This window comes from Kwoniella dejecticola, chromosome 4 (genome assembly GCF_000512565.2).
Source record: "Kwoniella dejecticola CBS 10117 chromosome 4, complete sequence".
Lineage (NCBI taxonomy): Eukaryota > Fungi > Basidiomycota > Tremellomycetes > Tremellales > Cryptococcaceae > Kwoniella > Kwoniella dejecticola.
In genome coordinates this window covers 335,830-362,709 of record NC_089304.1, presented here as the reverse complement: position 1 = coordinate 362,709, position 26,880 = coordinate 335,830, and the positions used below count along the sequence as shown (strand labels likewise).

At 47.9% G+C, this 26,880-nt stretch overlaps 9 protein-coding genes across 9 annotated transcripts; 6 read left to right on the top strand and 3 right to left on the bottom strand.

The window, feature by feature from the left end:
- Window positions 1-637: 637 nt before the first annotated feature.
- On the top strand, window positions 638-1,868 carry I303_103401 (uncharacterized protein; the record flags this gene model as incomplete). Its single annotated transcript, XM_018406747.1, has 2 exons — window positions 638-1,135; window positions 1,275-1,868. The coding sequence occupies 2 exons, from the start codon at window positions 638-640 to the stop codon at window positions 1,866-1,868; spliced, it is 1,092 nt and encodes a 363-aa protein (XP_018263555.1).
- Window positions 1,869-2,362: 494 nt separating this feature from the next.
- On the top strand, window positions 2,363-6,332 carry I303_103400 (uncharacterized protein; the record flags this gene model as incomplete). The annotated part of the gene is made up of 15 exons (XM_065968748.1): window positions 2,363-2,518; window positions 2,643-3,106; window positions 3,195-3,255; window positions 3,340-3,628; window positions 3,742-3,815; window positions 3,882-3,977; window positions 4,044-4,143; window positions 4,223-4,621; window positions 4,715-4,980; window positions 5,059-5,229; window positions 5,329-5,478; window positions 5,539-5,610; window positions 5,686-5,761; window positions 5,826-6,008; window positions 6,136-6,332. 15 exons carry the CDS (start codon window positions 2,363-2,365, stop codon window positions 6,330-6,332), a joined length of 2,754 nt encoding a protein of 917 aa, XP_065824820.1.
- Window positions 6,333-6,983: 651 nt separating this feature from the next.
- Window positions 6,984-9,247, top strand: I303_103399 (uncharacterized protein; the record flags this gene model as incomplete). The annotated part of the gene is made up of 6 exons (XM_018406745.1): window positions 6,984-7,651; window positions 7,727-8,031; window positions 8,138-8,319; window positions 8,436-8,621; window positions 8,700-9,154; window positions 9,238-9,247. 6 exons carry the CDS (start codon window positions 6,984-6,986, stop codon window positions 9,245-9,247), a joined length of 1,806 nt encoding a protein of 601 aa, XP_018263553.1.
- Window positions 9,248-9,583: 336 nt separating this feature from the next.
- Window positions 9,584-12,344, bottom strand: I303_103398 (uncharacterized protein; the record flags this gene model as incomplete). Its single annotated transcript, XM_065968747.1, has 12 exons — window positions 9,584-9,953; window positions 10,130-10,268; window positions 10,354-10,445; window positions 10,504-10,565; window positions 10,629-10,657; window positions 10,724-10,818; window positions 10,876-10,990; window positions 11,052-11,146; window positions 11,284-11,443; window positions 11,547-11,619; window positions 11,751-12,025; window positions 12,212-12,344. The coding sequence occupies 12 exons, from the start codon at window positions 12,342-12,344 to the stop codon at window positions 9,584-9,586; spliced, it is 1,638 nt and encodes a 545-aa protein (XP_065824819.1).
- Window positions 12,345-12,837: 493 nt separating this feature from the next.
- Window positions 12,838-15,525, bottom strand: I303_103397 (uncharacterized protein; the record flags this gene model as incomplete). The annotated part of the gene is made up of 13 exons (XM_018406743.1): window positions 12,838-13,014; window positions 13,115-13,209; window positions 13,277-13,356; window positions 13,421-13,538; window positions 13,593-13,623; window positions 13,686-13,941; window positions 14,001-14,077; window positions 14,140-14,196; window positions 14,251-14,347; window positions 14,402-14,577; window positions 14,635-14,703; window positions 14,769-15,206; window positions 15,310-15,525. The coding sequence occupies 13 exons, from the start codon at window positions 15,523-15,525 to the stop codon at window positions 12,838-12,840; spliced, it is 1,887 nt and encodes a 628-aa protein (XP_018263551.1).
- Window positions 15,526-16,062: 537 nt separating this feature from the next.
- Window positions 16,063-17,188, bottom strand: I303_103396 (uncharacterized protein; the record flags this gene model as incomplete). The annotated part of the gene is made up of 2 exons (XM_018406742.1): window positions 16,063-17,075; window positions 17,146-17,188. The coding sequence occupies 2 exons, from the start codon at window positions 17,186-17,188 to the stop codon at window positions 16,063-16,065; spliced, it is 1,056 nt and encodes a 351-aa protein (XP_018263550.1).
- A 703-nt stretch (window positions 17,189-17,891) lies between these two features.
- On the top strand, window positions 17,892-18,806 carry I303_103395 (uncharacterized protein; the record flags this gene model as incomplete). The annotated part of the gene is made up of 2 exons (XM_018406741.1): window positions 17,892-18,009; window positions 18,085-18,806. The coding sequence occupies 2 exons, from the start codon at window positions 17,892-17,894 to the stop codon at window positions 18,804-18,806; spliced, it is 840 nt and encodes a 279-aa protein (XP_018263549.1).
- Window positions 18,807-19,780: 974 nt separating this feature from the next.
- On the top strand, window positions 19,781-20,731 carry I303_103394 (uncharacterized protein; the record flags this gene model as incomplete). The annotated part of the gene is made up of 2 exons (XM_018406740.1): window positions 19,781-19,934; window positions 20,007-20,731. The coding sequence occupies 2 exons, from the start codon at window positions 19,781-19,783 to the stop codon at window positions 20,729-20,731; spliced, it is 879 nt and encodes a 292-aa protein (XP_018263548.1).
- Window positions 20,732-21,252: 521 nt separating this feature from the next.
- On the top strand, window positions 21,253-26,647 carry I303_103393 (uncharacterized protein; the record flags this gene model as incomplete). The annotated part of the gene is made up of 17 exons (XM_065968746.1): window positions 21,253-21,462; window positions 21,521-21,694; window positions 21,756-22,100; window positions 22,160-23,422; window positions 23,478-23,494; window positions 23,560-23,963; window positions 24,023-24,037; window positions 24,088-24,148; window positions 24,204-24,786; window positions 24,848-24,990; window positions 25,054-25,171; window positions 25,240-25,315; window positions 25,372-25,571; window positions 25,671-25,913; window positions 26,009-26,164; window positions 26,288-26,424; window positions 26,524-26,647. The coding sequence occupies 17 exons, from the start codon at window positions 21,253-21,255 to the stop codon at window positions 26,645-26,647; spliced, it is 4,269 nt and encodes a 1,422-aa protein (XP_065824818.1).
- Window positions 26,648-26,880: the final 233 nt, after the last annotated feature.

Here is a 26,880-nt window from a genome sequence, read left to right as displayed (position 1 = left end):
CCGGTAATCAAGGTAACGAATCTCCCAGCACCACGGTCTCGAGGAGAATGATGATCCCCATTTGCCTCATCTGTATACGCGCGCACATCTTAGATCAAAGTCTCAGCACGGCCGTATGCTCACTTTCGAACTGTACGAGCTTTCCCATTTGATCTGAATGGAAGTGCGAAAAGTCGGATGACCTCGGATCGAAATGGTGTTCAACGGTATCCTCCGATTTTGATTGTCTCACTTGGCTCCCATCAATTCACCCATTCATTCACTGGGAGATGAATCGCTGTGTGGGGCTGCTTCCATACTCACGGTTGTATGGAGACGGAGATTGTACTGATCTTTTGTCGTGTGATTCATCGGCTGTCTTTCCTCTTTCCCAGCGAAAAGGAAAGAGAAAACATTTTATGATGCGATTCATCCCTTTTAGATGAATGCGATATTGCGATGGGATCCGACAGTCTACTAATGTATACACAAGTCCTATTTCATATATATACTGATGAATCCTCAAGCTCGTCTGATTTTGAGACTGTCACTCCTCCTTACCCACTGACCAGCACAAGACCAACACATAACAAATTATTTGACAATAACAATAGTTCTACTTACTCTAACACGCACACAGAAGTAACAGATTACAACGATGTCAGCATTACTGCTGAACAACGCCGTGCCGTTGAAATCCCCTTCAACGATCAAAACGACATTGCCTTCCTTCGATGATCTACTCAGATCACTGGAAGACTCATCTACCTCTACCTCTACTGCTACCTCACATCACTCGCCTCATCACCACCATCATAACACTTATCATCCACACCATCACGCCCCTTATGGTCACCCTTATCTGCATCACAGACTTCAAAGACCCCCCTCTACTCCACCTACTCCTACATCCCTCTCCTCAGAGTCCACTCGCACTCACGCCCATCATCATCCGCACCACGGATCGGCACGACACAGACGATCAAATAGCGTTCCGTCGATATCGCGAACACACCTCAAATCGCCTTTCAGGGAACTACACTGTCTGCCTCAGTCGGTCGAACATCACACCAACAGAATAAAGTCTCTGAAAGAGGGCGACGGTGAATGGGCGCCGTATTCACTCAATGCAGTCACCCCTTCTTCTCTACCATATGTGAGTTGAGCGAATTCTTCGGTCTATTATACTCTACCTAGCCCTTTCATTCGATATCAAAAATCGGATTCATCGTATGATATCATCCAAATCACCTAAATCACGGAGCTGATTGCTGATAAGTCCGCACCATCAATAGCACGCTCGACCACATTACCATCCGCGAAGTTCGACCGGATCCATCCCAATTACAACATCCACCATGGCGCCGACGCCGACACATTTACATATGGGAGAGGATCAATCGATGTCGGTGCCGAAATCTTGCTCACCCCTCCATCATCCCCACCACTCCACTCAATACCCTTACCGTCTTCACGATCAAACTCCAACTCAGACTGCTGGTCCAGGGCCTATCCAGATCCCCGCCCGACCGTCGATGCACAACCGAACAGCCAGCATGTCCATCTCTCACTCGCCTCTCAGCACCAGCGAACCACTTACCCCTTCGAGCATCTTCGGGGGCACCAATCAAGCCACGGACGAGAACACAACTACGAATGTGAGCATGAAGAGCACGGAATCAAGAGAAGACGAATCGATAATCACACCATCACCTTCCCCAGGTCCGGTTCCATGTCCAGCACTAGAGTATGGCATTTCATCGACGAAGAAAAATGTTTATACCACGTCTCCCACCAACATCAACACCAATACCAACAGCACGACCTCAACGGCTCCAAGGGATTACGAGAAGGTGATAGAGATACCAACCTTGCCGAAGCTATTCTGAGGGATATGCTGAGAAGCGAAGACCAGCCTATGTGGGGTGTGTTGTAGTTGGCTCCGAACCTTATAACAAGTTTCTTTGGGTTTTGGAGTCGCTTTCTTTCATTGTTATTGACTGAGCTTCAAGAGTAAGCTTATATATAGCTAGTATGTAGTCCATCATCTGATTTGAATTTGTTCGCATCTCTCACCGTCTTTTCTGCTAGATGTTGTACTTCACAATGATCGTCATGTATGAATATTCCAAGTTCTTCAGCAAGCCGGACAGAGAGAGCCAGATAAGTCAACGTAATTTCGATGTTACTCGAGTAGACGCGTCTCAATTTACGCGGTCCAAGAATGACGGAAATTTCGAACTCCCTCGTCATGATCAATCTGACTCTCACTTCTATACCCATCTTCAAGCCGAATCAATCGACCCACAATGCTAATATAGCAAAGCCTGACCACATCTAGACCCGGGACAGATGTCTGACCAATGATGGGTCGACCACCACTATGCCAGGTCCGACTGAGTCTGCGTCCGAGTCAGGATCAATCATCCGACTGCCCACTCCAACTTCATTCCCATTCCCGTACCCGAAGCCATACGATATCCAGCTGGAGTTGATGCAGACTGTTTTCAGAGCTATAGAAGATGGCAAGATAGCTATTGTGCGTGCTCGCCAATTCTCATCGTATCCATCACGCTCGCCGTCGACGCGTTCGATATATATTGATTGCTGGATGAGCGAAACACCGAAGCACTATTGCTGATTACCTTTGACTTGGTTGATAGGTAGAATCCCCAACTGGGACGGGTAAATCCTTGTCCCTTTTAACATCGACCCTAACATGGCTGGACCAACATCAAAAGAGACTTTCCGAGGTCTACACCCAAGAAATGAGGGAGAAATTGAGGGACGATGATCCAACGGAACCGGGATGGGTGATAGAGCATTCGATCAAGATGAAGCTCGATAATATGCGTGCGGAGGAAGAAGTGAGGTTAGAAAGGTTGACTAAAGCCAGAGAAAGGGAGAAGAAGATAAGGAGGAATATGGGTTTAAGTGGGAATAGGGGTTTGGTTAATAAGAAAAGTAAATCGACATCGAGTCAAGTTGAATCCAACACGAAAACTCAACGGAAGGATAAAGCCACTACCGTAGACGAAGATGAGTTTTTACCTGATGATTCACAAGTACGTGGGGAGGACGATCAAGGACCGTATCTCTCGAAAGAAGTCAGAGACCTTATGGAAAAGTAAGTTCCGCCTATCTGAAAGTGTTAGAGTGTCAAAGCCGTGAAAGAGTGTACTTGATGCGGAAAGCTTAGCTTATGCGTTGGTTAGGTACGAAGCGTCAAGGCCGAAAGCCAAGCAAGAAGAGACCGAAGAAGAGGATTTACCTAAAGTAAATTTAAGGCTTATTGTACTCTGTTGAGCTCAGGCGAAGCTTTGGGGCTGCTGGTGTTGGCTAACATATGACTTGCGGCAGATCTACTATACATCCAGAACCCATACCCAACTCCGGCAATTGACTTCAGAACTTCTCAAAACCTCGTTCCCACTCAGAGATGGTCTAGATGGTGACGACGATGCTACACCTGATCAGAGTTCTGGCGCTAGTCCTGGCTTATCATCCTCGTCCTCTAAAGGCAGAGGTGTCAGTCTCGTACCACTTGGAAGTAGGAAACAGCTTTGTATCAACGACAAAGTCCGAGCGATGGCGAAGAATGGAGGGGATGAGAGACTGAACGAAGCCTGTCTGGACATGCAGAAGTCGGGTAAGTTGATCTTTCCATCGTCCGCGCTCCTCCTAGACGGTCCGACAGACCTTTTGGCGCCGCACGGGCTAGGTCCTGCTTCGGAAAGGGTTGAGGCTGATGTTTTGGTCTAGGTAAAGCCAGATGCGAGTTCCTCCCTTCGAAAGCGGAAGAAGGTATCATGCTGGACGCGAGGGATGCTGTACTGGCAAGTGTATCTTTGGAAGGACATATCTAAGATAGTGTAACTCAGACCCATTGGCTTCACTTCTAGGCTTCGGTCAAGGATATCGAAGACATAGTGGCTATAGGACGCAAATCTTGTGTTTGCCCTTATTACGCTACCCGCCGAGCAGTCAAGCAGAGTCAGGTGAGCATCGTCTCTCTCGCATCCAGCCTTCGAGAGTGTCGCTTATTGAAGATTGGTGAACGATAGATCGTTACATTACCTTATAATCTGCTATTACAGAAGAACGCCCGGGAAGCATTAGACATCAACCTGAAAGATCAAGTCATAGTCATCGACGAGGCCCACAGTAAGCTGCACCTTTGACCTCGTCCAACAAGCTCATGTTATAGCTTACGATTGTACGCATTACGCGACACGCATCATAGATTTGATAGATACCTTGTTATCGATCTACTCTACCTCACTCACATCGACGACCATCTCAAGCGCGATCGCTCAGCTCCAACAATATTTAGCAAGATTCAAGAACAGATTAAAGTCCGTACATGCTCTGAAAATTCGTCAAGTGCTCAGTCTGTTGAATGGGTTATTGGAAGTCTGTCGGACTTTCATCATCCAAAATCAAAATGGCCAAGCCAAAGGAGAAGGAGGGGCCAGATTGAAGAGCGAAGTGATGAATGCGAATCACCTGATGGAGAAGATAGGTAAAGGAACGGATCAGTTGAACCCACTTGAATTGGTAGATTATTTGAAGGAAAGTAAATTAGCGAGGAAGATTAGTGGGTTCTCAGAGTTCTTAGCGGAGCAGAATAGCTCGAAAGAGGGTGAGTGCGAACAATATTTCATGATTTTTGAGAGGATTGCTTCGTTAACTGTTAAATGAGCTTATGATCTGTTTGGTCTCATAACGATGGTAGAGAAAGTGTCTAGGACATCGTCGCAGAGACACGCCTCGATAGCCTCGTTCCATATTGTCGAGTCGTTCTTACTCTCCCTTGTCGATGCTAGGGATGACGGACGAGTTATTCTTTCCCCCTTGGGTACGGGTACGGAGAAAGGCTCGACATCGACATCGACATCGACAGTGGAAATCAAGTATGTATTGCTTAATCCAGCTGAGCGGTTCAAGGAGGTAGTCGAGGAAGCCAGGAGCGTGATATTGGCCGGAGGAACTATGGAACCCGTAAGTTTGTCTAATAGCGCTCACCGCACTCTTATCAAGCACTGACGCCTCTTTTATCTGGGGTCGTTCGTTATTTAGATATCGGATTTCCTCCAACAGCTATTTCCGTCTTTACCCCGAAGTCAATTCAGTACTCTTTCATGTTCACACGTTATACCCAAAGAAAACCTTCTCACTCAGGTCGTATGCGTTGGGCCTAGAAAGACGGAGTTCGATTTCAGGTTCTCGAACAGGGAGAATGATATGCTCGTATGTCTACACCTAGCAACGCCTTTGTCTCTCACTCGTCCGTGTCGGGCTCTATACATCGATTTCTTCACTGACCATCGATGGGATGATGCTTGGTAGTTGACTGAACTCGGATCCGTCATTCAATCTGTGATTGGACTGGTACCTGACGGAGTGGTCGTTTTCCTCCCATCTTATGCCTTTCTAGATAAAGTGAAATCTACCTGGACAAGCTCTGGTCTGATGGCTAAATTGGCAGAGAAGAAAAGTGTAAGTCAATCCAGAACTTCCTATCTCGATCTGGGATTGGCAGCTGATCAAGAGGTCTAGTTGTTCTTTGAGCCTCAGACGAGTGGGGATGTGGAAAGTACACTTCGAGATTACGCATTAGCTATATCTTCTGTAAGCTTGGCTCGAATCGACTCTAAACCTGTTGCCTTTTTTGAGGACTGAAATGTTGACTCATTGAGCGTACAGGGCAATGCAATTGGCGAGAAAAGCAAGAAGACAGGCGCATTGATGTTTGCGGTCGTAGGAGGAAAGTTATCTGAAGGTCAGTCAAGCTAATGATATGTCGTGTCAGGTCCTGTCATGCTGAGCAACGATTTTTGACATAGGCATCAATTTCAGTGATACGCTCGGAAGATGCGTGGTCATGGTCGGATTACCATTCGCGAATGTCGGTTCTGTCGAGCTTCAAGAACGCATGAGATATGTGGAGACCTTGCCTGGCAATGGCAAGGATGCGAGTAGGGAAATGTACGAGAATTTATGTATGCGAGCGGTTAATCAGTCGATCGGTCAGTTGTCACTGTATATGAGCAAGGCATACCCTGTATGGGTGTGATCGCTGTCGATCAGATTCGAGGGACCATCACTCAGCTGATAACGTTATTTGATTTTATCTGGTTCTGCATTCACGAGTAGGCCGAGCCATTCGACATGCGAATGATTACGCGACGATCCTACTGGTAGATAAAAGATATGGGACGCCTCGAATCAAGAATAAGTTGCCTAAATGGATAGGTGAGGACGTGAAGATTCAGAACGACTTTGGGAGTGTAGCTAGGAATGTAGCTTTGTTTTTCAGGGAAAAGAGGGAGAAGGAGAAAAGGTTATTTTGAAACGCTCGAAGCGGCACCGAATAGAACTTCATTTCTGACAAGATCGTTCGGAAAACATTTATCGTCACATTACGCTGCATTGCATAGGCTCAAAATGTTGTTGTATGCATAAGAAGACAAAGGGATACAAAGAAAGGACTTGTCATGTAAGAATGCGTGGAGTTCACATGATGAGTTGAGTCAGAACGAGTGCCGCACTGACCTCCTTTCGAACTTCCCTTTGTTGTTTGTTCCTGTTGACTTCAAAACCGAAGAACCAAGCGTTAAATTATGAGACGCACCGATCATCTGCAGTGATCTCTTCCTGACGACGACAAACGATTTGTTATTGGGAATACATGTTGAATCAACATTGACATCAGATAGCTTATCAACATCGATTACTGATCTGATCAAAACCTTACTGATACAATCGAATCACGCCAAAGAAGGATCTTTATATATCTACGACTGACATTATCTTGATACACAAACCAATCCCGAACCAAAAGAAGCCTTTGGCTACCGAATCCTTCAGGTTGTGTCCTTGGAAAAGTTCAATCTCACTTCACCTCCTTTGTCAAAATCTATCGTGACTTCTGGCAATCATCTCCAATCAATTGACAATATAATTGCTTCGTACAGACCTCATCAAATCCAAAGACAATCAAGATGGCTCCGTCCTTCTTGCGCAAAAGAGGTCGTCCTCAATCCAATTCTAATTCACCTGATACCCATAAAGTAGTTCGTCCTTCTCTATCACTTCCTGATCTGACTACACCCTTATTGGACATCTCATCTTGGGAAGAAGTAGCCCCTTTCAAGTTCGAAGCCAAGTCGCCTATATCACCTTTCTCTCCGACTTCGCCAACATCACCTACTTCCGTGTCGAGGAACGGTGGACGCAAGATGTCCTTCGGGAAGAAACCTTCTCTTATCACCTCTCCTCAGCAGAATACATTCCCTCAATTCCATAGACCGTTCACTCCGAAATTGATCAATCATAAAGACCTGAATATCAATTTCGACGACTCGAATTCCCCCAATGGCAACAAGGAAGATTTTCGGAAGTCCCGAATAGGTTGGTCGTCTGATCATCCGTTCTCACAGCCTATCTACAACTATACTCAACCTCAACCACCGTCTTCTTGGAAGAATCAACAATATACACGGACGCCTCAATCTGCTTCAGCTTCTGCTTCTGCATCGGGCCACGGTGAAGGTGGATCGTCCAGAGATAGCTTACACCGAGTGATCAGTAGAAGAAAAGGCAGAAAGAAGGGGACGGTCGGGAAATTGAATATTGCTGTAGTAGGAGGTAAAGGCGTAGGCAAGACTGGGTCAGCTCATTCTACTTTGTATTGTTCCGGCGGACAACTGAATTGAGCTGATTTGTGGAACAAATGGTAAAACAGATTCATAAACCTCCTACTTTCGTCGTTGAATACTCCGGAACATCCAACTCCGATCATGCCCTTAAGAGCAACAAGCAAATTATCTTCGTACACCGCTATAAGCACGATCGACGAGCGGCTTTTGGTCCGCATCATAGATACCCCTGGATTGGATCTGCGCATGAACGATGAGTTCGCGACGAAATCCAGGATGAGGGGTGTAGGTGGTTTGATCAGATTGTTGGAGGATAGGTTCGAAGTGATGTGTGAGGAAGAAAAGAAAATCAGGCGGATGACAGGTGGCGAAGAGGGTTTAATACATCTTGGTAAGTCTTTTACATACTCGTCATCGCTACCTGTTTGGAGACATTCAGCATTGACTCGAAGCTGATTTCTCCCGATCTCTACTTTTGATCGCTTGTCGGTTTGAAGTGATTTACCTCATCGATGCTCGAGAGATCCTTCGCCCACAAGCGAGAGGCGATATGGATATAGTAGATTGGTCATGTATCGGTCTGTTCGATGATGATCAGCCGAGTTTCAGATCCGTCATGGATGATGAAGCGTATGACCCGTCGTCAGAAGCCAGGGTATCAGAGGTTGAAATCGAAATCGTGAGTGAGACTGTGATCTCTGACTTGGATAAACAGCCACAGATGAAGCCGGCATCTGTGCAGCCGTCATGCGAGTGAAGCTGATGATACTATATACTGCTCCTGCTCACGCATAGATTCGTAAACTGTCGAAAAGGGCGAACGTGCTTCCGATCCTCACGCACTCAGACTTGTTGACGATATCAGAGCTGAACAAGGTCAAAGCCGTCATGAGGCGTGATCTGGGGAACAAAAAATACGACATTCCCGGAAAAGGCTTCGGTATCTTCAACGACGTAGACGATACAAGCACAATCAGAAAGGTAAGTCGGATCCAACCTGCTTTCCCGCCATGAATCTCGATCATGGGTAAGAAGCTGATGACGATTGTCGACTCTTAGAGCATCGATTCCGAAAGAGGGAAAGGGGAAGATGACCAAAGACCTCCCACACCCGACTCTATCACAGCCAACACCACTAACATCGCAAACACCCAAGACATCGCACTGGAATTACCGTATCATATCTTCCTACCTGATCAAACGATCGCTCTACCTCAGACCACAGAAGTGATCACAACGACCAAGACGACCGGAAGTAGTATAATCACTACTACCACTACGACCTCCAGGATATCTGCTCCCGCATCGGACTCTGACGGAGCAGATAACAGCTCGAAGAGGGTGTTTAAATGGGGTCGAGCGGACATTTTCAATTCGGCTCACAACGATTTCAACCTACTGAAAGATAATATCCTAGGCGAGAATTCTAAGATCTTGATTAATTCGACGAGGGAGACGCTTTATGAAGCGTACAGGACTGAGAGGCTTCTTACTGCCAAGCGACAGACAAGGATGTGAGTATCTTGCGTTCCAAGCATGGCCTCAGACAAGAAGACACACCTGATCAGAGCAGGGCTGATACTTGTTGTGTGATCAGTACCACTTAATGCCGGTACGGTGCTTTTGCTCTGTCAGATCCGCCATCAACTTCCGATGCCGCATGCTTCATTTAGAATACTATCTTTCTTGTTATATAACAACAACTTGCAGATGTTGATCGATAGTTACAACGTACAAATCGTTCAGCCATAGAATGGTAATGTGTTGACCTGCTTGTAAAACCTCCATTGGGGAAGCTCATTCACTTCCATTTCCGCACATCACATGCTCCCGCGCTTCACGCCTCATTGTAAATTCCTGCTTATCGTCAAATTTGAAAGCTTGATGCCCCAAACTCGCAAAAATCACATATCGTACATGCATTACACTGTAGTTCACATATACTATATATCCTTCTTCCCTTCCTGACCGCGATCCACCTCTTCTACCGCTCGCTCAAGGGTATATTGAGGCACTTCCATATCTTTCGCCTGTTGATTCTGGCTCGAAGGAAGTATTAACGGACTATCATCTAATCCCCTAGAAGGTCTCTCAGCTGTGGATCCACCTTCTCCGTCGCCGTCGTCTTCACCATCTTCATAGACGCTCTGCTGGGGAGAAACAGCCTCTGTCTCTGTGAAAGCCGGTGAATGGGGGGTCGAAATAGATCCGCTAGGATGCATCGAAGGTGTTCCAGCTGATGAGGAGATAGAGGTTCCAGTAGCAGAGGCTAATTCCATTTCTTTTCGTAATTTCTCGAGTTCACGCTCGAACCTGGATAACCCAGCAAGTCTTATCAGTACATCACAACTTTCGAAAGTTTTGATCTGTATCCGGATCAAGTAGAAAAAGAGATTGGCATTCGGTGGAACAGGGGAAAAGGCGGGCCCGCCTTTAACATGACCTGAAAAAGGATGAACTGGATAGCGCGCGACGGAAAAATTACTCACTTCCTGCCGAACACTTCAACGTAGAAACTCGCCCCGTTCCATGCTGAGACGGCGAAGATGACAATCAAGAAGACTGAGCTGGCTCTTGAGCTGTTGATGAATAACGCAGCGGGTGGAATCATGAAGATGATGCTGTAGACTGTTGCAATATGTTAGTTTCTGGATTTCTGTTTGGATCCGTTCCCCGTTTCCCGTTTGATCAGGACCATCAGTTCATGACTCACTCAATTGGCCAAAGATGAACCATAATTCTCTATGCTCAGGCCTTATGCCTTGCAGAGCTTTTCCGATTGGCCCGCGCTTATCATTGAGCAAGCTGTGCGCATATCTTCGATCAGCATGGGCGTTCGTCGTAAAGATATGAGCTGACTTACTATCGGAAGGAGTTTTGCCTTTGTCCAGATTCGATCTTGCTTTTTCTGTCCAACGAGATGAACTACACACGTGTTGATCGATCAGTTGCGCGTGCTGGCATGAATTCAGAATCAGAGTAGCTGACCTTGTAGTATGCTGCTTGCCATAGTATGTCTTCAGAATAATCATCAGCCTCAAGTACTGATCTTCCGATATGTGTGGAAGACAGGGGCAACTCACAAGGTACACCACTGAGCAGAATCATAGTATACCATTTATACTTGTTGACATCCTTCAGACCGGGGTACCTCTCTTCAGCATTCGGGTAATTATGTCTACTCCCATCAACGGTCAGCTATGCAGATGACTCGAATGCGGTTATAATAGCTGACCTAATGACGCTCAATACGATGGGCGGGTAGATATGTATGAATATCGATATGATCTTGTCTAGCGAATGGAATACCAAGGAATTTCGCCAGGTTATGATTGCGCTTGCGATCGGGCCTACAAATGACAGCATCAGCGACGTGAAGGAGGACAGATTTGACAGAGGTGAACAGCTTACCCAGAGTCAAGAGGTAACAACATATGAACAACTTCGTGGACGAAGGGAATACCCACATCCAAAGTAGATCAAGGATGTTCACAAAGTAACATAGACTAAATGAACACATCAGGATCAGATCGCCTCACCAGCTGTTGGATCGAAGCTTTCTCGAGGATTTGGCTCACTCTGCGTAGTGATTACGATCAGCAGGAATCCTCAAAACGGGAACAACGCTTTGTACATGGGGTACTCACCAAACAAGAAATAATGCCAGGCTTTCTTCTTATACGTATAAAACCTCAATGGCAAATACAGTGCACTCTGGACGGTGTACACCAAGGGGAAATATTCAGGAGCCATACCGTATAACAAGCAGGTGAATGCCAGACTCATGACTCCGAACAGGAAAGCTATGAACACAAGGTCAGTCAGATTGATCTATCTGCTTTTCGTCTTAATCTCTACCTCTGCCTACAAAGTGAAAACAGGTGATTGATGAATGCTAGCACTTACATATCTTGTCTTTTGTCCGGACGACTTGAGCGGATCTCCAAGTCCCCGATAAGTGGGTGACCTTAGCTGCGAGCTGAATGCAAAGGTATATTCAGCTTTTCATCCCCTCATCGTCTTTGGTAGGATAGTGACCAAGAAGACTCTCCCCCTCCCTTGAAGTTGACCATTTGGCTATGATCGGTCACGCAGACTTGATCACCTCACCTTGACTTTGATCCTCTCCACTTCACGTTCCACCTCTTTCCTATACTTGTCCCCTACTCTGTCCCTATCCCTATCCCCCCTCTCCTCTCTATCTTTATCATTGTTTGGCGGAGGCTCATCTCCATCGAGGTATAAGATACTACTTCCTCCTCCTCCTGGCGTTCTCAGGCCTTTCGGAAGAAGCTCTACGGCTCTGGACTTGATCCGGGAGGATTGGGCTTTCAATCGACGGTTGAAGAGGTCTAATCGTGAGTCGAAGAACGTCTCAATGACATCTACGGATCAAAAGTGTAGATCGTCAGCTACCTGTTTGCATTCTCACTCATAGCCTTTGATACATATAAGCAGGGTCGTATAGCATGCAGGAATAGGAGATTGAGGGGCGCAGAGCGTATGCAGATTGGCAATAGATATGAAAACAAAGCGGCACAGAGAGTAAAAGCGAGACCGATAATACCCACCTAACAAAGTCAATGCCCCAGCCCAATCCTCAGAATACCTATCGAGACTCGTGAGCGTCATGATGTTGGTGAGTGACGAGCTCCTAGGTAAAGGATCGCGTTTCGGTCTCGAACGATCCGTCGGCGAAGACATGTTTGATATGTGTAGGGTCTTAATGATTCGACTCTGATTTGCGTTGATGGAGATTGTTGCGAGTCGGTGTGCAGGCTACCAGCTAGACAAGTCGGCAAGTACGATCAGGTGCTTAGTATAGGTATAGACAATGATGTCAATGACGATGGTGAGAAGAGACAAGAGGGAACGTGTTTATGATGAATCCATAGGCAACCTGAGAAAGTTGGAAGATAACCAAAACAAGCCAAACGCGGATGACGCAATGATCGCCTCAATCATCCCTTAACGCGTCCTAGGCTCAATCTCAATGAAGAAACGCAAGATACAACCCATGTGTATTCATGAAGCTACAATGCTATTTCAGTGGCTGAATGACTTATATGCTCACTATCTCTGTGTGTAACAAAGTACAACCTTATACAAACAGGAAGATGAAAAAGAGAAAGAAAAACCTTGCCCTCCTTCCCTCCTGTAGGATGACATCCCGTCCATGGTTCCATTGGTCCTGCGATTACGGTAAGACCTTAGTCACCACACCCAGTACTTTCGTCTTGGCTTCTCTGAGCAATATCAATTGACCCTCTTTCAAAAACTCGGTATGACTGATGAACTCGAAGACGCATTTCGCTCGGTCACCCGTACGTATCAAGCCCGAAGGGTGATCAAGAGATACTATCCTCACAGTTTGCTATCAAGCCCGCCAAGGATATCAGCTAATTCCCTCCATTGACAGACAGCACGAGAGTACATAATGGCTTAGAAGGGTACTGGTGCTGTACGAGACTCACTCGAATAGCACCGCAATGCATCATGGCTTGATATTTCGGCTGTATTGTCGAAGCGTGGTGTAGGACCATGACCATACCTTCGAATCTCTTGACGGCTATCAGATACAAATTAGACATCAGAATTGTTCGAGACTGCCAGCATCTACAACGAGACGGACTCACCTTTGGGTGGATTCTCAGTCTTGCCGATCAATACCATCCCTTTTCTGACCTGGGTACGACGTATCCTCTTCAAAGCGAATCTATGTCCAATGCATTGTCAACCAGAGCAATTGGCCACAAGAGATAAACAGTGAAAAGACTCACGATACACTTTGACCCGCTTCACCACTGTTCACCGAAGCTCGCTTACGCTGTATCGTCTTGACGGCAGTAGGCATAAATTGGCCGACCGAATCGGGTCCCAGTAGTACCGCATCATTGGCTTGAAATGTTTTAAACATGAGCTTTCATCGTTGATGCATTGGTGGAGACTCACCTTGTACCGTCCCAGATGTTATTACTCCGCTCTGTGATCATATTGGTTGTCAGCGACCAGACCAAGACGGGTAAAAATCCGAGCGACACTTACTACGACAGTACCGACGAAGGGCACCGAGAATACATCACTGATCTGAAACTCAAATGGCGCATCCACCACATACTTGTCATCTGATTGCGAGGACGGCAAGCAATTCAAGAAAGTGCGTAACATCGGTAAATTGTGCCCGGTAACATTGGAAACCATGAATATCGGACAAAGTCGACCTCCCGAGCCTAGCGGTTGACCAAGATATCTTGCACAGTCTACTGCTTCCTGAGCTGTATTTACAAAGACCGGTATACGACTGAAGCGTTCCTACTCAGCTTCGGATGACTCTTCCATTAGAATGGCTTGTTCACTCACCGACATCCGGGACTCTTGAGTACTTTGGTGAGCATAGTAACGGTTTGCTCAAGAATTTTTGGCGGTGTCATATCGATCTAAACAATCTTGAGGCTCAGCTACGAGATGTGATCGTTACCAGCCATACAGCTGAGCTCACCTTGGTCACGCAAACAGCTATTGGCACATTCAAGGCTAAAGCTACACCCAGATGCTCCTGTATGAGACATGTCAGCTTCAAGAGCAGATGTGCAGCTGTGTTAGAGCCTACTTTTGACATTCCGATCAAACCAGCATTTCCACCAACCATCAACATGACATAATCCGGTGCACATCCACTTAGACCGTACAAGGTGGTCTTGAAATACCTACGAACGCCTTGTAAGCGGTGTGTAAGCCTTGCAGGTGTGAGACGGACTCACCTTTCGTGACCCGCCAAATCGATGAAGCTGACTACTTTGCTAGCCCGCTTACATATCTCTTCCCAGCCCAGCTTCTCTCGCTTAGCCACTGCTAATGCATGACTGTGCGCGTCGGAAGGATCGGTCGCATGAGATGTGGGAATGACAGCTTGCCCAGTCGGTGAGAAGCCCAGTATCTACCATGTATCCGATCAGACTGTGATCAGGCGTCGATCTAAATGGGTTCGACTTACCTCTCCACCCACTGAGGACGTACGCCCGGTCTCGATCTCATGAGGATGTCTAAACAAGGCTACTCGAGCCTAAACCAGATGCCTCAGCTCATGACACAATCCAGTTGCATTGACGGATGATCGATCACACTGACCTTGCCTCGTCCGTCATCCAGGCCACCTCGAGTCAACACCCCCAACGTCGTACTTTTCCCCGCATCGACATTGCCCACTACAGCCACTCGAACTTCCATGATCTCCTCCACTCCTCGGGGTGTCAGTCTGACCATCCAGCATCCATAGCTACGTCCATCCTTGTCTATCCTATATAGATCATTCAACTCCGCTTTCAATGCTATGCAGGCCGTCTTCAGCTTCTCGATCGACTTGTCCAATTGAGCTGAAGTCAGGGAAGTGCCGATATTCGGTATTGTATCGGCAGGGGTAGAGGAAGATGGGTTGAGCGAGTAAGTATGTTGAGGTGATGGGTGTGCTCCGAGTGATATCAGTCGTTCACCGTGTCCTTTCAATAAACAGGAAGCTAAGCGCGATTGAATTTCGTCTATATTGCTCTCATCGGACATTATCAATTCCTACAATCAGATTTAGGCCATTAGCTTTAGGGCTCACAGCCACTCCACCTGCCTGAGTTCTTGAATGCACCAACGCAGGATGCGCGGATGTATAATGACTCACCTCAATCGAAACCTCTTTCTCCTCTTCTTTGTCCTCATCTACCTTGACCTCAATCACAGGCAGCTGCTGTTGCGTCTCCTTCTTAGGCGGTAATTTGCCATGGTGCCTAGCTAGCTCGGCTGCCGCATGAGCCTCTCTGGCTTCTTTGATGGATTGTATATGCTTCTCGTGCGAGATAGCTTCGATTTCAGCTTGGAACGATTTGAGCGTTGTCATCTCTATTTGTTCGGTGTACTCGAACGTGGGTGGCAAGGGCGGTCGAGTTGGGTAGATGAACCCTATCCGAGAGAGATTTATACGATCTGCCGATAAGAGTGCGGCCGTTCGCTGCGGATCAGAATATAGTTATCGACTCGATTTGTGCGTGTTCTAGTGTAAGGTATACACAGGAAATACATTTGTTCTAGTGCATATGAGCATGATAGCTACGAGCAAGGAGCGCGATCTTGAGTCGGTAATGGGAGTTCGGAACGTTAATCGCGTGCGGGGCACCGGAACGTTTCAAGCTGGGTGGCAAAAAACAATGAAGCCCTACTGTACTGCGAATCAAGTTTAGCTCTCTCCAAGTGCTGGAGAGGTGTTGAATGTCATCGAAGTGAAAAACAAGGGGCACCAAAGTAGCATCGCTATACATCGGAGTCACCATCATGAATAGAATGCAGCTAATTTTACGCGACATGAGGTCAATCGCCTCTGGGCAAGATTACAGTACGCTCTCATAGAAAGGTCACATTTCGATCGCACCGCGTTAGCTCAGATCAGACCGAAGTCCCGGAGCATGCTCTCCGCATCCCTTATGTCTCTGTATCTAGCTCTGAGCTTGCCGGCTCGGGCGATGCTGGGTGCCCTATAAGCGTCTGTAGAAGCCGACTCCGCTCGACCGGGGATACTCCTAAGGATATGGGTCAATGACGATGAGTGTCTTGGCTGATCAGCCTCAGTCTTATTCAATGCTTCTTGAACCCCTTCCAATGCGATATCCATATAATAAGCCGTACTGATATCCAATGGCGGACCCTGAGCACCTTCAGGCCAATCGGCATTATTCCATTGAAGTTGCGCTTCCTCCTTCTTGGACAACACAGCTGGCAACGAGTCGGTGTCTGAAGCACACTGAGCAGCATTCCTCTGTAAGATTGCTTCGTAGTCCGGGTTTTGCTCCATACCTCTGATACCCTCGCCCATGGGCAAGAATTGATACTGCTGTGCTTCCCGTACGTGAGATCGCCATGTTGGTCGTGCAGAAGCGAAGTGACTTTCGACGTAGCTTCGGGTAGTCTTCTTCAGGTTGTAGATACTATAAGTGGCATGAGGAGACCTTTCCGTCACTTCGGCGGTGAGTTCCCCACTGGCCAGGTCTCCAACGATAGGTACTGTGTCGGTATACATGGAAGCTGGTTCATTGACTCTGGCAAGCAGAGTAGAGGCAGAAACGGGATCGGAGGGTCGTTCGTGAGCTTTCTTCCAACCTTGGTAAGACGCGATATAAGTAGAAGGCCATGGATTCGCACTGAAGAGCCCGTCTTCAAGATTATCGTCATCATCATCATCATTATCATCATCATCATCATCATCATCATCAGCGGGAGCAGCATCAGTAACGAGGAGCGACATCGTGTCAGTCACTGCCGCCACTTTGGTGCCAATACCAGACAAAGAAGCAGAGGTGATGGGCGGATCATTTGAGACTTCAGTTCCCGTGCGGTTGCCTCCTCTGCCTCTTCTTCGTCTTCGTCTTCGTCTTTCGCCTCCTCTTCCAGCGTGGTCTGTGAGGACCTCAGCCCAGATGCACAAATACATCGTCCAGGGGGAAAAATCAGTCGATCAAAGACTCACGATCTCCCCTGGGACCAGTGCTAGCGCTTGATCCATCGTTCATCTTATAAAATGTGTGTCGCAATTTTACTGAGAAGTAAGTTGGTATTGACCGTCTATCACTGTAGCTGGGATACTGTACTACCTTCAATGAGTGGCAAACCAGACCTCAGAGGACGACTTAAGTAGAAGACAGCCGTTCAAGTCCAACTGGACTCTTCACATACAATACACGGTGCTCAGTCTTCGCATCAGGCTTCGGGCTCATCAAAGGTGGGACCTTCGAGCAGCGATTCGCTTATTCATCGGACGACCCATCTCGATTTTATGTCACGCGAACACCTTTGATTGCGCCACTTTACGACTCTGTGGAGCGGTCGAAGACAAAGAATTGCGAGCAGCCGGGGTTAAGAGAGGTCGTCTGCAGTTCAAAATCTTACAGGTATGAGCGGTGCTGGCTGGAAATCTTTTGCCCTAGTACTGTACGCGCCTAGATCTACTAATGGAACGGTCGAGGGCCAATCCTTTCTTTGAGGTGCGTCATCAGGGGCGAAAGGATGTCAGCCTTGGCCCAAGCATCACCTGTACTTCCTTCCAGCCTGCATACTGCAGCTACAGTAGAGCAGGCCGATCATCGATGAATATTTTGATTCGAACCGAATGACCTTACCTTGTACTTGTCTGGTTTTCGTGATTTGACTTCTCTCTCTCATCCTTTCGCACTCCATCGTTAAAACCCACTGTCTACTTACAGCAATTTTAGCACTATGTCCGGGCAAGAAGGCACAATTGATATTGCTTCCAGTGGCGACTCGGTTGATTCTTTGGTGCGGGAGTACTTGGACTTCCTGCAAGAGCTGCATTCGGAACATCTCAACAGTAACAGTGAGTCTCTGGGTGGCACCAACACCTTTTGAAATCTTGACCGAATGGTATTAATGACGAAGAACCCCCCCTTAGCTCAGAAGACCTCATCTATCGAGCCTACTAGCATGAACCCCACAGAGCAATCTGCTACAAGCATATTCTCTAGCTTGTACAGCTTCTTCTCCCGTCCCACTTTCACTCAAATGTACATGACCAAGACTGGGGAGGTTGCAGCACAAGTCGACGAAGTAGATAAAGCTGAAGCATGGGAATCGGTGTTGACATCCGCGCGGGCATTAATACCCTTAAATCAACACAGATTATCAATGCACAAGCAAGAGGCTTCGAAGCGAGTGGCATTAACCGAAAGATACTGGCGCTCATGCCCAGAATACAGCACGATCCCAGATAATGAGGAATATCAAAGAGCCGGAATGGATGAATTATTACTCATGAAAGGCGAAGAAGCATATAGTCATCGGTGGGTGTCGATTGCAGCAGAACGTGCAGGACACCAAGATGAGTTGGCAATGAATTGGTCTAGAGCTGTTGAAGGCCCGCTCCGAGATACACAGACTAGGTTCTTCAGAGAGAAAGATTACCAGAGCGTTCTGGGATTCACGCAACCTCCATCATACACAGACCTGGAAAGCATTTATCGATGGAACGAAAATGGTCGACAGAGCCCCTGCCCTGCGCCGCCCACGGGATGGACAGGGAACAGCGATGATCTAGCTTCGCTTGTTCCACTTGCCACCCGAATCCACTTTGATCATCAACACTCTCAGGCTATGAAATCAAGGGGGCAGGAGTAGTGCGATCGGAAATTTTAGCACTGATCGGGTACTATCATCCTTGCGCAGCTTGTATTTCATACGCCTTACAGGTGCATCAACAATCGTTTCCGGTAAAGGAAGGATATTTATGAATACAGTATGACTTGTTGAAATGCCGCTAATTTACAATATTCTCACGAGCTGTATGTTCTCGAAGAGGTTCATACCGAGAACGACGCCAGTACGATGGGGCAGTATGCTGAAGCATTTCCAGATGTCCCATGACCTTCTAACTGAGCGATCAGGAGTGGCTCGACTTTAGGTCATATACTTACTGTGTCAGAACAGGCTATCCTTTCTGGTTCGTTGACCTTTATGACCTCGTGGACATAAAGCGTCACAAAGAAGCTCCCTTCGCAAGCAGGAGTCGTGGTGGACAAAGAAAGACGAGCTCCGACCACAAAAGGGGCGAGGAAGGTGATCTTCGGGGGGCGCTCTTAGTCATATAAAATTATTGATCTGTAGAGTCTGTGTCTTGATATGTACAGAACATCTGCTCTCGCCATTTTCCACTACAGACACTTGATAAACACTTACTCAGCTATAGGTTCCTTATCACACTCATACTCACACAACTAAATTGTGATACTCCGAGTTGTCAGGAGAAAGAATAGGGATCCAGGTAGAACATGTCTCGGGACCAGCCACACGGAGCACAGGGCTGAAGTAAGACAAGGGTCGAGCGGCTGTTCCGAATAGACGAAGCTGAGTCCGTCGAGATACACGGACTTGTAGACTCGAACATTCGGAAACCCAGCTCCGAAGATTCGAGTCTCGAAGGTATAAATAGGTCGCTCTACTTGTCCGAATCATAGAACTCTCCTCTCAAGAAATGTATATCGTATAACTTCGCAACTTCGTTCTATCGCATCGCACATTCGTACATACTTAACAAGTCTTATTCAGAGGCACTTCGTTCGACCCATTACATAAATCCCAATCTGCGTCCCGGAATGACTACCATCGTATCGACCAACGAAACAGTCACTGATGCGGGCGCCACCGAGGAAGGCACAATCGTCATCCCTGCTGAGGTGATCTCGAGAGATGCCTTGGTCCGAGAGTATCTTGACTTCTTGGAAGGGCTGCACCCGAAGAGGCTCGACCGTAAGTGATCTGAACATCCATCATCTTACACTGGGTCAAGGGCTGATACCGTTAGCTGCTCTGTCAACGCAGCTTCCACAGCCGTTCCTGAGCCCGCGTCCGACACTGAATCGGGGTCAGCTCCGGACTCAGGCGATATGTCGCACGACGAAGACACCGGCTCTCAGCTCATCGATCCGTCCAGCCGGGAACTCAGCGATCGGGATACTGCGAAAGCCGCCGCATGGCAAGCCGTCCTAGCCTCTGCCGGCGAAGTTTACGCTTTGCAACATTATGGCCCAGGAATGCGCCAGCAAGAGGGCAAGAAACGACAGGAGCTCACTGAGAGATACTGGAGCTCGTGTCCCGAGTCTGAGAGTAGACCAGGCATGAAATGGAATTATAAAACAGATATGGACGTGGTTTTGCAGCGGGAGGGCGACCAGATTTACGGCACTCGTTGGAACGACGCCGACACGCAGCTTGAGCATCACAAGCAAGCTTTCAAAACCGCTTGGTATGAAGCAGTCGACGGTCCGCTTCTGGACACGAAGACCGACTTACTTTGTCCTGCAAGCTTATCCAGCCTGTTGCAGTTTCGCCAAGCCCCTAACTATCACGAGCTCGAGGAGATCTACATGTGGGATCGATACGGTCAGACGGAGTCAGCTCCAGACATTCCCACAAACTGGCTTGGGAGTGACATCACAGACCTTTTAGACCTGACTCACCAAGTCTGGATCAACCATGAGCATGCCAAGACCAAGCCCGGGGCAGCAATGGTCTCGCATTTGATAGAGAGCTCACAGAAGTCTTAACGGATGGTTTCAGGGCAGAGATCGAGAACATACAGATCGTTAGCAGTTTCTCGGACATAGCCAGTATTGTAATTCATGATGGGGACAGATAAGGGATGGTAATGCATATTGTCACAGGCAGGGGAGATACCAATGCGATCGACAGTCCTCAAAGATCTCATCTTTGCAGTTGCCCCTGCGTGCCAAAGACCTGTGACATGAAACCGCTTGCTAGTCGAAAACAGGCGCAACAGGCGCAACTCGTGCTGCCTGGCCAGGCAAGTATGGCGATGTCTGGGCCATCTCGTCTTCACATCTGCTCCGCAACAACCGTAGTGAGGTGGCGTACGTCCTACTTGTAGCCCGCCCTAGGATGTACTCTGCTCTGAGTTTGCCACATGTCAAATTCAGGCACGCGAGTGGAAGTGGAGGATGATCCGCTCAACAATATTATCGAACGACCGTTTTTAAGGCTGTGATCTCATACTCATGCTTACTCGTCTCATTGACATCAGGATCTCGTACTTTGCCTTGGCGTAGGTATGGCTCCGAAGAAGCGTCCGACAAACGTCGTACGATCTGGAAATGCTGGAAATTCCACTAAGCCCACGAAGGAGAAAGGAAAGGACGATGCTAAAGATGACGGACCACCGAGACCACCACCTCTGTTTCCAGCAGGATACAAGTCACCGCTGACTATATTGAACGAGAAATGTCAGAAAATGGGATGGGAGCGACCGACAGTTGAGACAGTGAGCTAGATTCCAAACGGTATCTCAGGGGGTATTTTGCGCTCATTTGTGCCTTCAGCGCCCAAATAGAGGATCTGACCCGCAGACTTTTACCGGATGGGTTATACTCAAGAAGAGGGTCAGCAAGAACATATATAACCTAGATGAGGTCAGGCTCCAACCTCATACACCGCTTCAGATTGGAACATCTGCAGAAGCTAGACATTATGCCGCGACCTATGCTCTCTTCCGTGTGAGCCCGTTATCGTAATTCAGCATCGACCGAGAAACGTACTCTTGCTGACATGACGTAGTTTTGCTCGCATCTACCGATGTCGATGACTCTGCCACCTTCCATACGGCCATACTGGTCGACATTGACGGCTGAGAAAGCTGCTGCACCTCCTCATCAAGCGTGGGAATATGATCCAGACCCTTTCGCAGCTAAGAAAGAGGTCGAAGATCGTCAAAGCAAGAAGAAGGACAAGGAGGCTGCCAAAGAATCCCAAGCTAATGGAACAGCCTCAGGACCAAGTGGCCGGGGTTCTCCGGTCGTCAAGGAGTCCACGCATGGAGGCGGCGGTGCAGCTTGGGAAAGAGCACCCGAAGTCAAGATGGCTTCTAGTCTGAGAGAAACGGTCGAAGCTACAGTACGAAAGGTAGGTGAAATAGACCACCTCCCGAATTTCGGTCTCGGATGCTGAAGCATGATTCACAGATGATGCAACAGTTTCCTTCGGCAGTACTTGAGGCGAGTCGTGATGCTACAGCTACTGCATCAACAGCGCCGTCCGGGGTCAATACCCCTTCCCTCGACCTAGCTTCTCTCCAGACCCAATTGACGAACCTAGGCTTCCGATCAACCCATATCACTTCTGCTCTATCCGCACTCTCCGCAGCCAACGCTCGACTTCATTCCTCCTCGTCGTCCACGAAAGACCCCCTTGTGCTCTCGCTCAGTATTCTGTCTCCGCTGGAAGCAGCGATCGAATGGCTGCTATTGCATCTACCGGAAGACGATCTACCCCCTCGTTATCGCCCGTCTTCATCATCAGCAGACTTCATCACTGGCGCTTCAGCTACTAGTGGGGGCAAATCCGCCTTGGTCAAGGGATGGCTGGTCGACAAGCTGGTCAAGCAGGCTGGATTTCCCAGAAAGGCAGTCGAGATCGTGTTGGCGCAAAAACAAAGAGAATCGGTAGTTCTGGATATCCTTGGAAGACGGCTCTGCGGATGGGAGGCGAACGAAGACGGATGGGGTGTGGAAGAGTACGGAGATGGCTGGTCGGCAGACGAAGCAGCGACGGAAGAAAGAAAGATCACTCGAGATGAGGAGATCATGGCATTAGAAGCTGTCTTAGGCGATCGATATCAGCAAATATCTCCCACTGAAGCCATCATTGACATCGAGTATGAGACAACAGCAGACTCGATCCAACTTCATGTGCTCTTCGACGACCACTCGCCTTATCCCTCTCCTCAGCACCCCGCTCATCCACCTTCCTTCTTTATATCATCCGAAACTTTGCCAGCATATATTCGACTGCATCTCCACGCTCAACTGCTCAGAGCTTTCCGAGATCCCGATCGTCACGATCTTACATCAGTGTTGGAAGCTGGATCGGGCGGTGCTGTATTGATCATGGTAGAATACCTGGAGAGCACCTTAGCTGAAGTGCTGGAAACGCCACCAGATGTGGGAGAAGTGACGAAACACCTGGTACCGAAAGTTGACGATGTGATATCGTCGAAGTCCAGCACACCTGTCAAGAGGAAACAAAAGCAGAGCAGAGAGACATACAAGCGGAAAGAGCCTACTGCGGAGGAAGAGGAAGCCGTCAGGAAGAAGCAAAAGTCCATGTTTGATGATCCGGCTTACTCGCCAATGCTGGCGGATCGGAAAAAGTTGCCGGCTTGGAAAGAAAGGGAGAACATTACGTCTGCGCTGGAATCGAATCGAGTGTTAGTCGTGGTAGGAGAGGTGAGCACTGAGTACTGGTTGAGACTTGCTTCAATGGCTGACCAGGGTCTTGTAGACCGGGTGTGGTAAAAGGTATGTCACCACAGCCAAATGGGGGAAATTCGGCATCACATCATTCTGACTGCCTTTCCTCGCAGTACCCAACTTCCACAATTTATACTAGATCACGAAATCGAGGCGGGCCGAGGTGCATCCGCCAACATCATCGTGACTCAGCCTCGAAGGGTAGCAGCTATGGGTGTTGCCGCCCGAGTAGCCCAAGAACGTCTCGAAGATGTAGATAAATCGCCTGAAACAGTCGGATATGCAATTCGAGGCGAACGGAAGTCATCACCTGACACGAAAGTCCTCTTTTGTACCACTGGAGTGGTGTTGAGACGACTAGGTAGCGGGGATCCTGATCTTTTAGGCGTCAGTCATGTTGCAGTGGATGAAGCGCACGAACGAGGGGTAGATACGGATTTGTTGATCTGCTTGTTACGTGATCTGCTGGAAAGAAACAAGAAAATCAAGGTCATCTTGATGTCTGCCACCATCAATGGTACGTCAGAATTAGAGCTATAAGTACAGGCCGAAGGCTGATAAGATCGTGATTGACAGAGCAAATCTTCATCAGTGAGTACGCTGAATAGGTCTTCATGTCGATGTAGCTGACAATATTGCAGACTACTTTGGAGGTTGCCCAAGTCTCACCATACCGGGTTTCACCCATCCTGTCACAGATCAGTAAGTCCCAATCTTCCTGCGAATCAGTCCGCAATTGACTTGTGCGGATATCCAGCTACCTGGAAGATGTGATCTCCGACATAAGGTACAAACCTCAAGCATCTCGCTTTGGACCCCGTCAAACAGAAGAACAGAAAGCTGCTATCCGCGCGGAGTTCGCTAAGCTCAATCTCGATTTTGAAGCTCAACGTGCTCTCGAGATCCTCGCCGCTTCAGATAGGATAGACTACGGCCTTGTTGCAGCCATCATCAAGCATATAGTCGATAACGCTAAATCAACTGCCGGAGCGATACTAGTATTTATGCCGGGTGTAATGGAGATTAGGCAGTGTATCACCGAATTGCAGAACACCTCGCTGGGTCCGGTAGAGATCATGCCGCTACATGCCAATCTATCGTCCGCTGAACAGCGACGAGTATTTTTGCCCACTGCGCCGAGGAGGAAAATCGTAGTGGCTACTAATGTAGCCGAGACCTCCGTCACGATACCTGATGTGATCTACGTCGTTGATGGTGGGAGAGTCAAAGAGACTCAGTACGATGCGGATAACGGAATGCAGAAATTGGTCGAATGCTGGACAAGCAGGGCATCAGGTAGACAAAGGCGAGGTCGAGCGGGTCGAACGCAACCTGGTCAAGTAGGTCATCTATCAACCTCAGTCCAACAAAGAACGCTAATTCATCTGTCTGGACCAACAGTGTTATAAGCTGTACACTCGGAGAACCGAGAACAATAGCATGCCCCGATTCCCGGTTCCTGAGATATTGCGGACACCGCTCGAGGCGTTGTTCTTGCAAGTGAAAGCTATGAACGAGGATACGGACGTCAAGGAGTTCTTGAGGCAAGTCATGCACTGGCAATGAGCCTTGAGGATATGCTAAGACAGAATGCGAACAACTTTCAGTAAAGCGATTGATCCACCGAAAATGGACGCTATCAATGCCGCTTGGCAGACCTTACAAGATCTTGGTGCGGTGGAGAGTGAAGACCATAAGAGTAGGCTGACAGCACTCGGACGACACGTATGTTTGCTCTTAGCCCTATAGTACACTTCTCATGAGTATTGCTGAACGGCCGAATTCATGCGCAGATGAGTATGATCCCGGTCGATCTGCGTCTGGCTAAGATGCTAGTCTTAGGTACCATCTTCAAGTGTCTCGATCCTAGTAAGCCTTACTCGAATATTGCTGGCGGACCCAATCGGCTGACGATGTTGACGCAGTCCTCACCATCGCTGCCATACTGTCGTCAAAACCATTGTTCACCTCGCCAATGGAGAAGCGAGACGAGAGCAAGAAAGCTAGAGAATCATTCGCTTGGGCAAGGTCTGATTTACTCACTGACGTTCGAGCTTATGATGCGTGTATGGCCGTGAGGGAGAAGGGCGGGAGTCATGGAGCAGTGAGGCAATTCTGCGAGCAGGTGAGCCGGGCGTCGATCGATTCTGTCTTTCATGAATGCCTCGCCCGACATGATTGTTGCCAGGTGCGCTGACGAACATATGTTTTGTGCAAACAACAGAACTTCATCAGTCAAACCACCTTGCGAGATATCACGTCTCTCCGATCAGATTTCTTATCAGCTCTATCCTCTTTGGGCTTTATGAATCCCTCTAAATCGGAGTTGAGCAAACTCAGCGTCAACTCCAAAGTCGATAATTTAGTGAAAGGGGTGATCGTCGGTGGATTGTATCCTAGGATAGCTAGGATATCTATGCCCAAAGCGCAATTTGAACGGGTACAACAAGGTGCTATCCAGAAAGACGTAAGTCGAGATCTTCTCCTTCCTAAAATTCGGATTGCATATAGGCCCACAGATCTCCACACTGACAGACTCTGTATGAATGTTATGCGATACAGCACGAAGCGAAAGAAGTCAAGATGTTCGATCAAGCCGGAAGAGTCTTCGTCCATCCGACTTCGGTGCTGTTCAATGAGTCTGGATTCAAGTCTGGTTACTTGGCTTACTTCGCTAAAGCTGAAACCTCGAAAGTCTTTCTGAGGGATGCTACAGAGGTGAGCTGAGTCCTATCTGCTCTGCGGTGTCGGCCCTCGCATCCCAACACAGGGGGCTCAATGATTTATTTTCTGATTGAGATCAATTGAGGACTGATTGCTGAATACAAATGTGTCGCTCAGGTGCCCTTGTACGGTCTGCTGCTTTTCGGAGGTAATATAACGATCAATCATTGGGCAGGGGGAATAATGATCGGAAAAGATGGGTTTGTCAAATTGAGAGCAGGAACAAGGATTGGGGTGTTATGCTCGCAGCTCAGGTCAGTGTCATTGTCAACCCTCTTTCAGCTGCAATGGCCAAAAGATGCTGACGATCTCGCTTGACTCGATGACTCAACAAAATAATTTGACTACGATAGGCGATTACTCGATGCTCAATTGACGGAACAGATAGAATCGCCACACAGTGCAGATATGTCAGGCCATGAGGAAGTGGTCAATGCCATGATGGCGTTGTTGCAAAGGGACGGACTGTCTTTGTAGGGCGCACATACCACATACATTTGCCATACTGCGCTGCATGCCTGTTCAGATTTTAGATTGTGGCATTGCATCAATGCATCAATAATCAAATCCCAGAAACCAGAAATACAAGAATTACGAAACCACGAAGAAACACCAAGCAAGGCACCTCCTTCACTAACAATATAAAACGAAAAATGTACTAGAAATCCTGAAGACAATTGACTGCCTTCTGCATATCCAATCCCGGGATG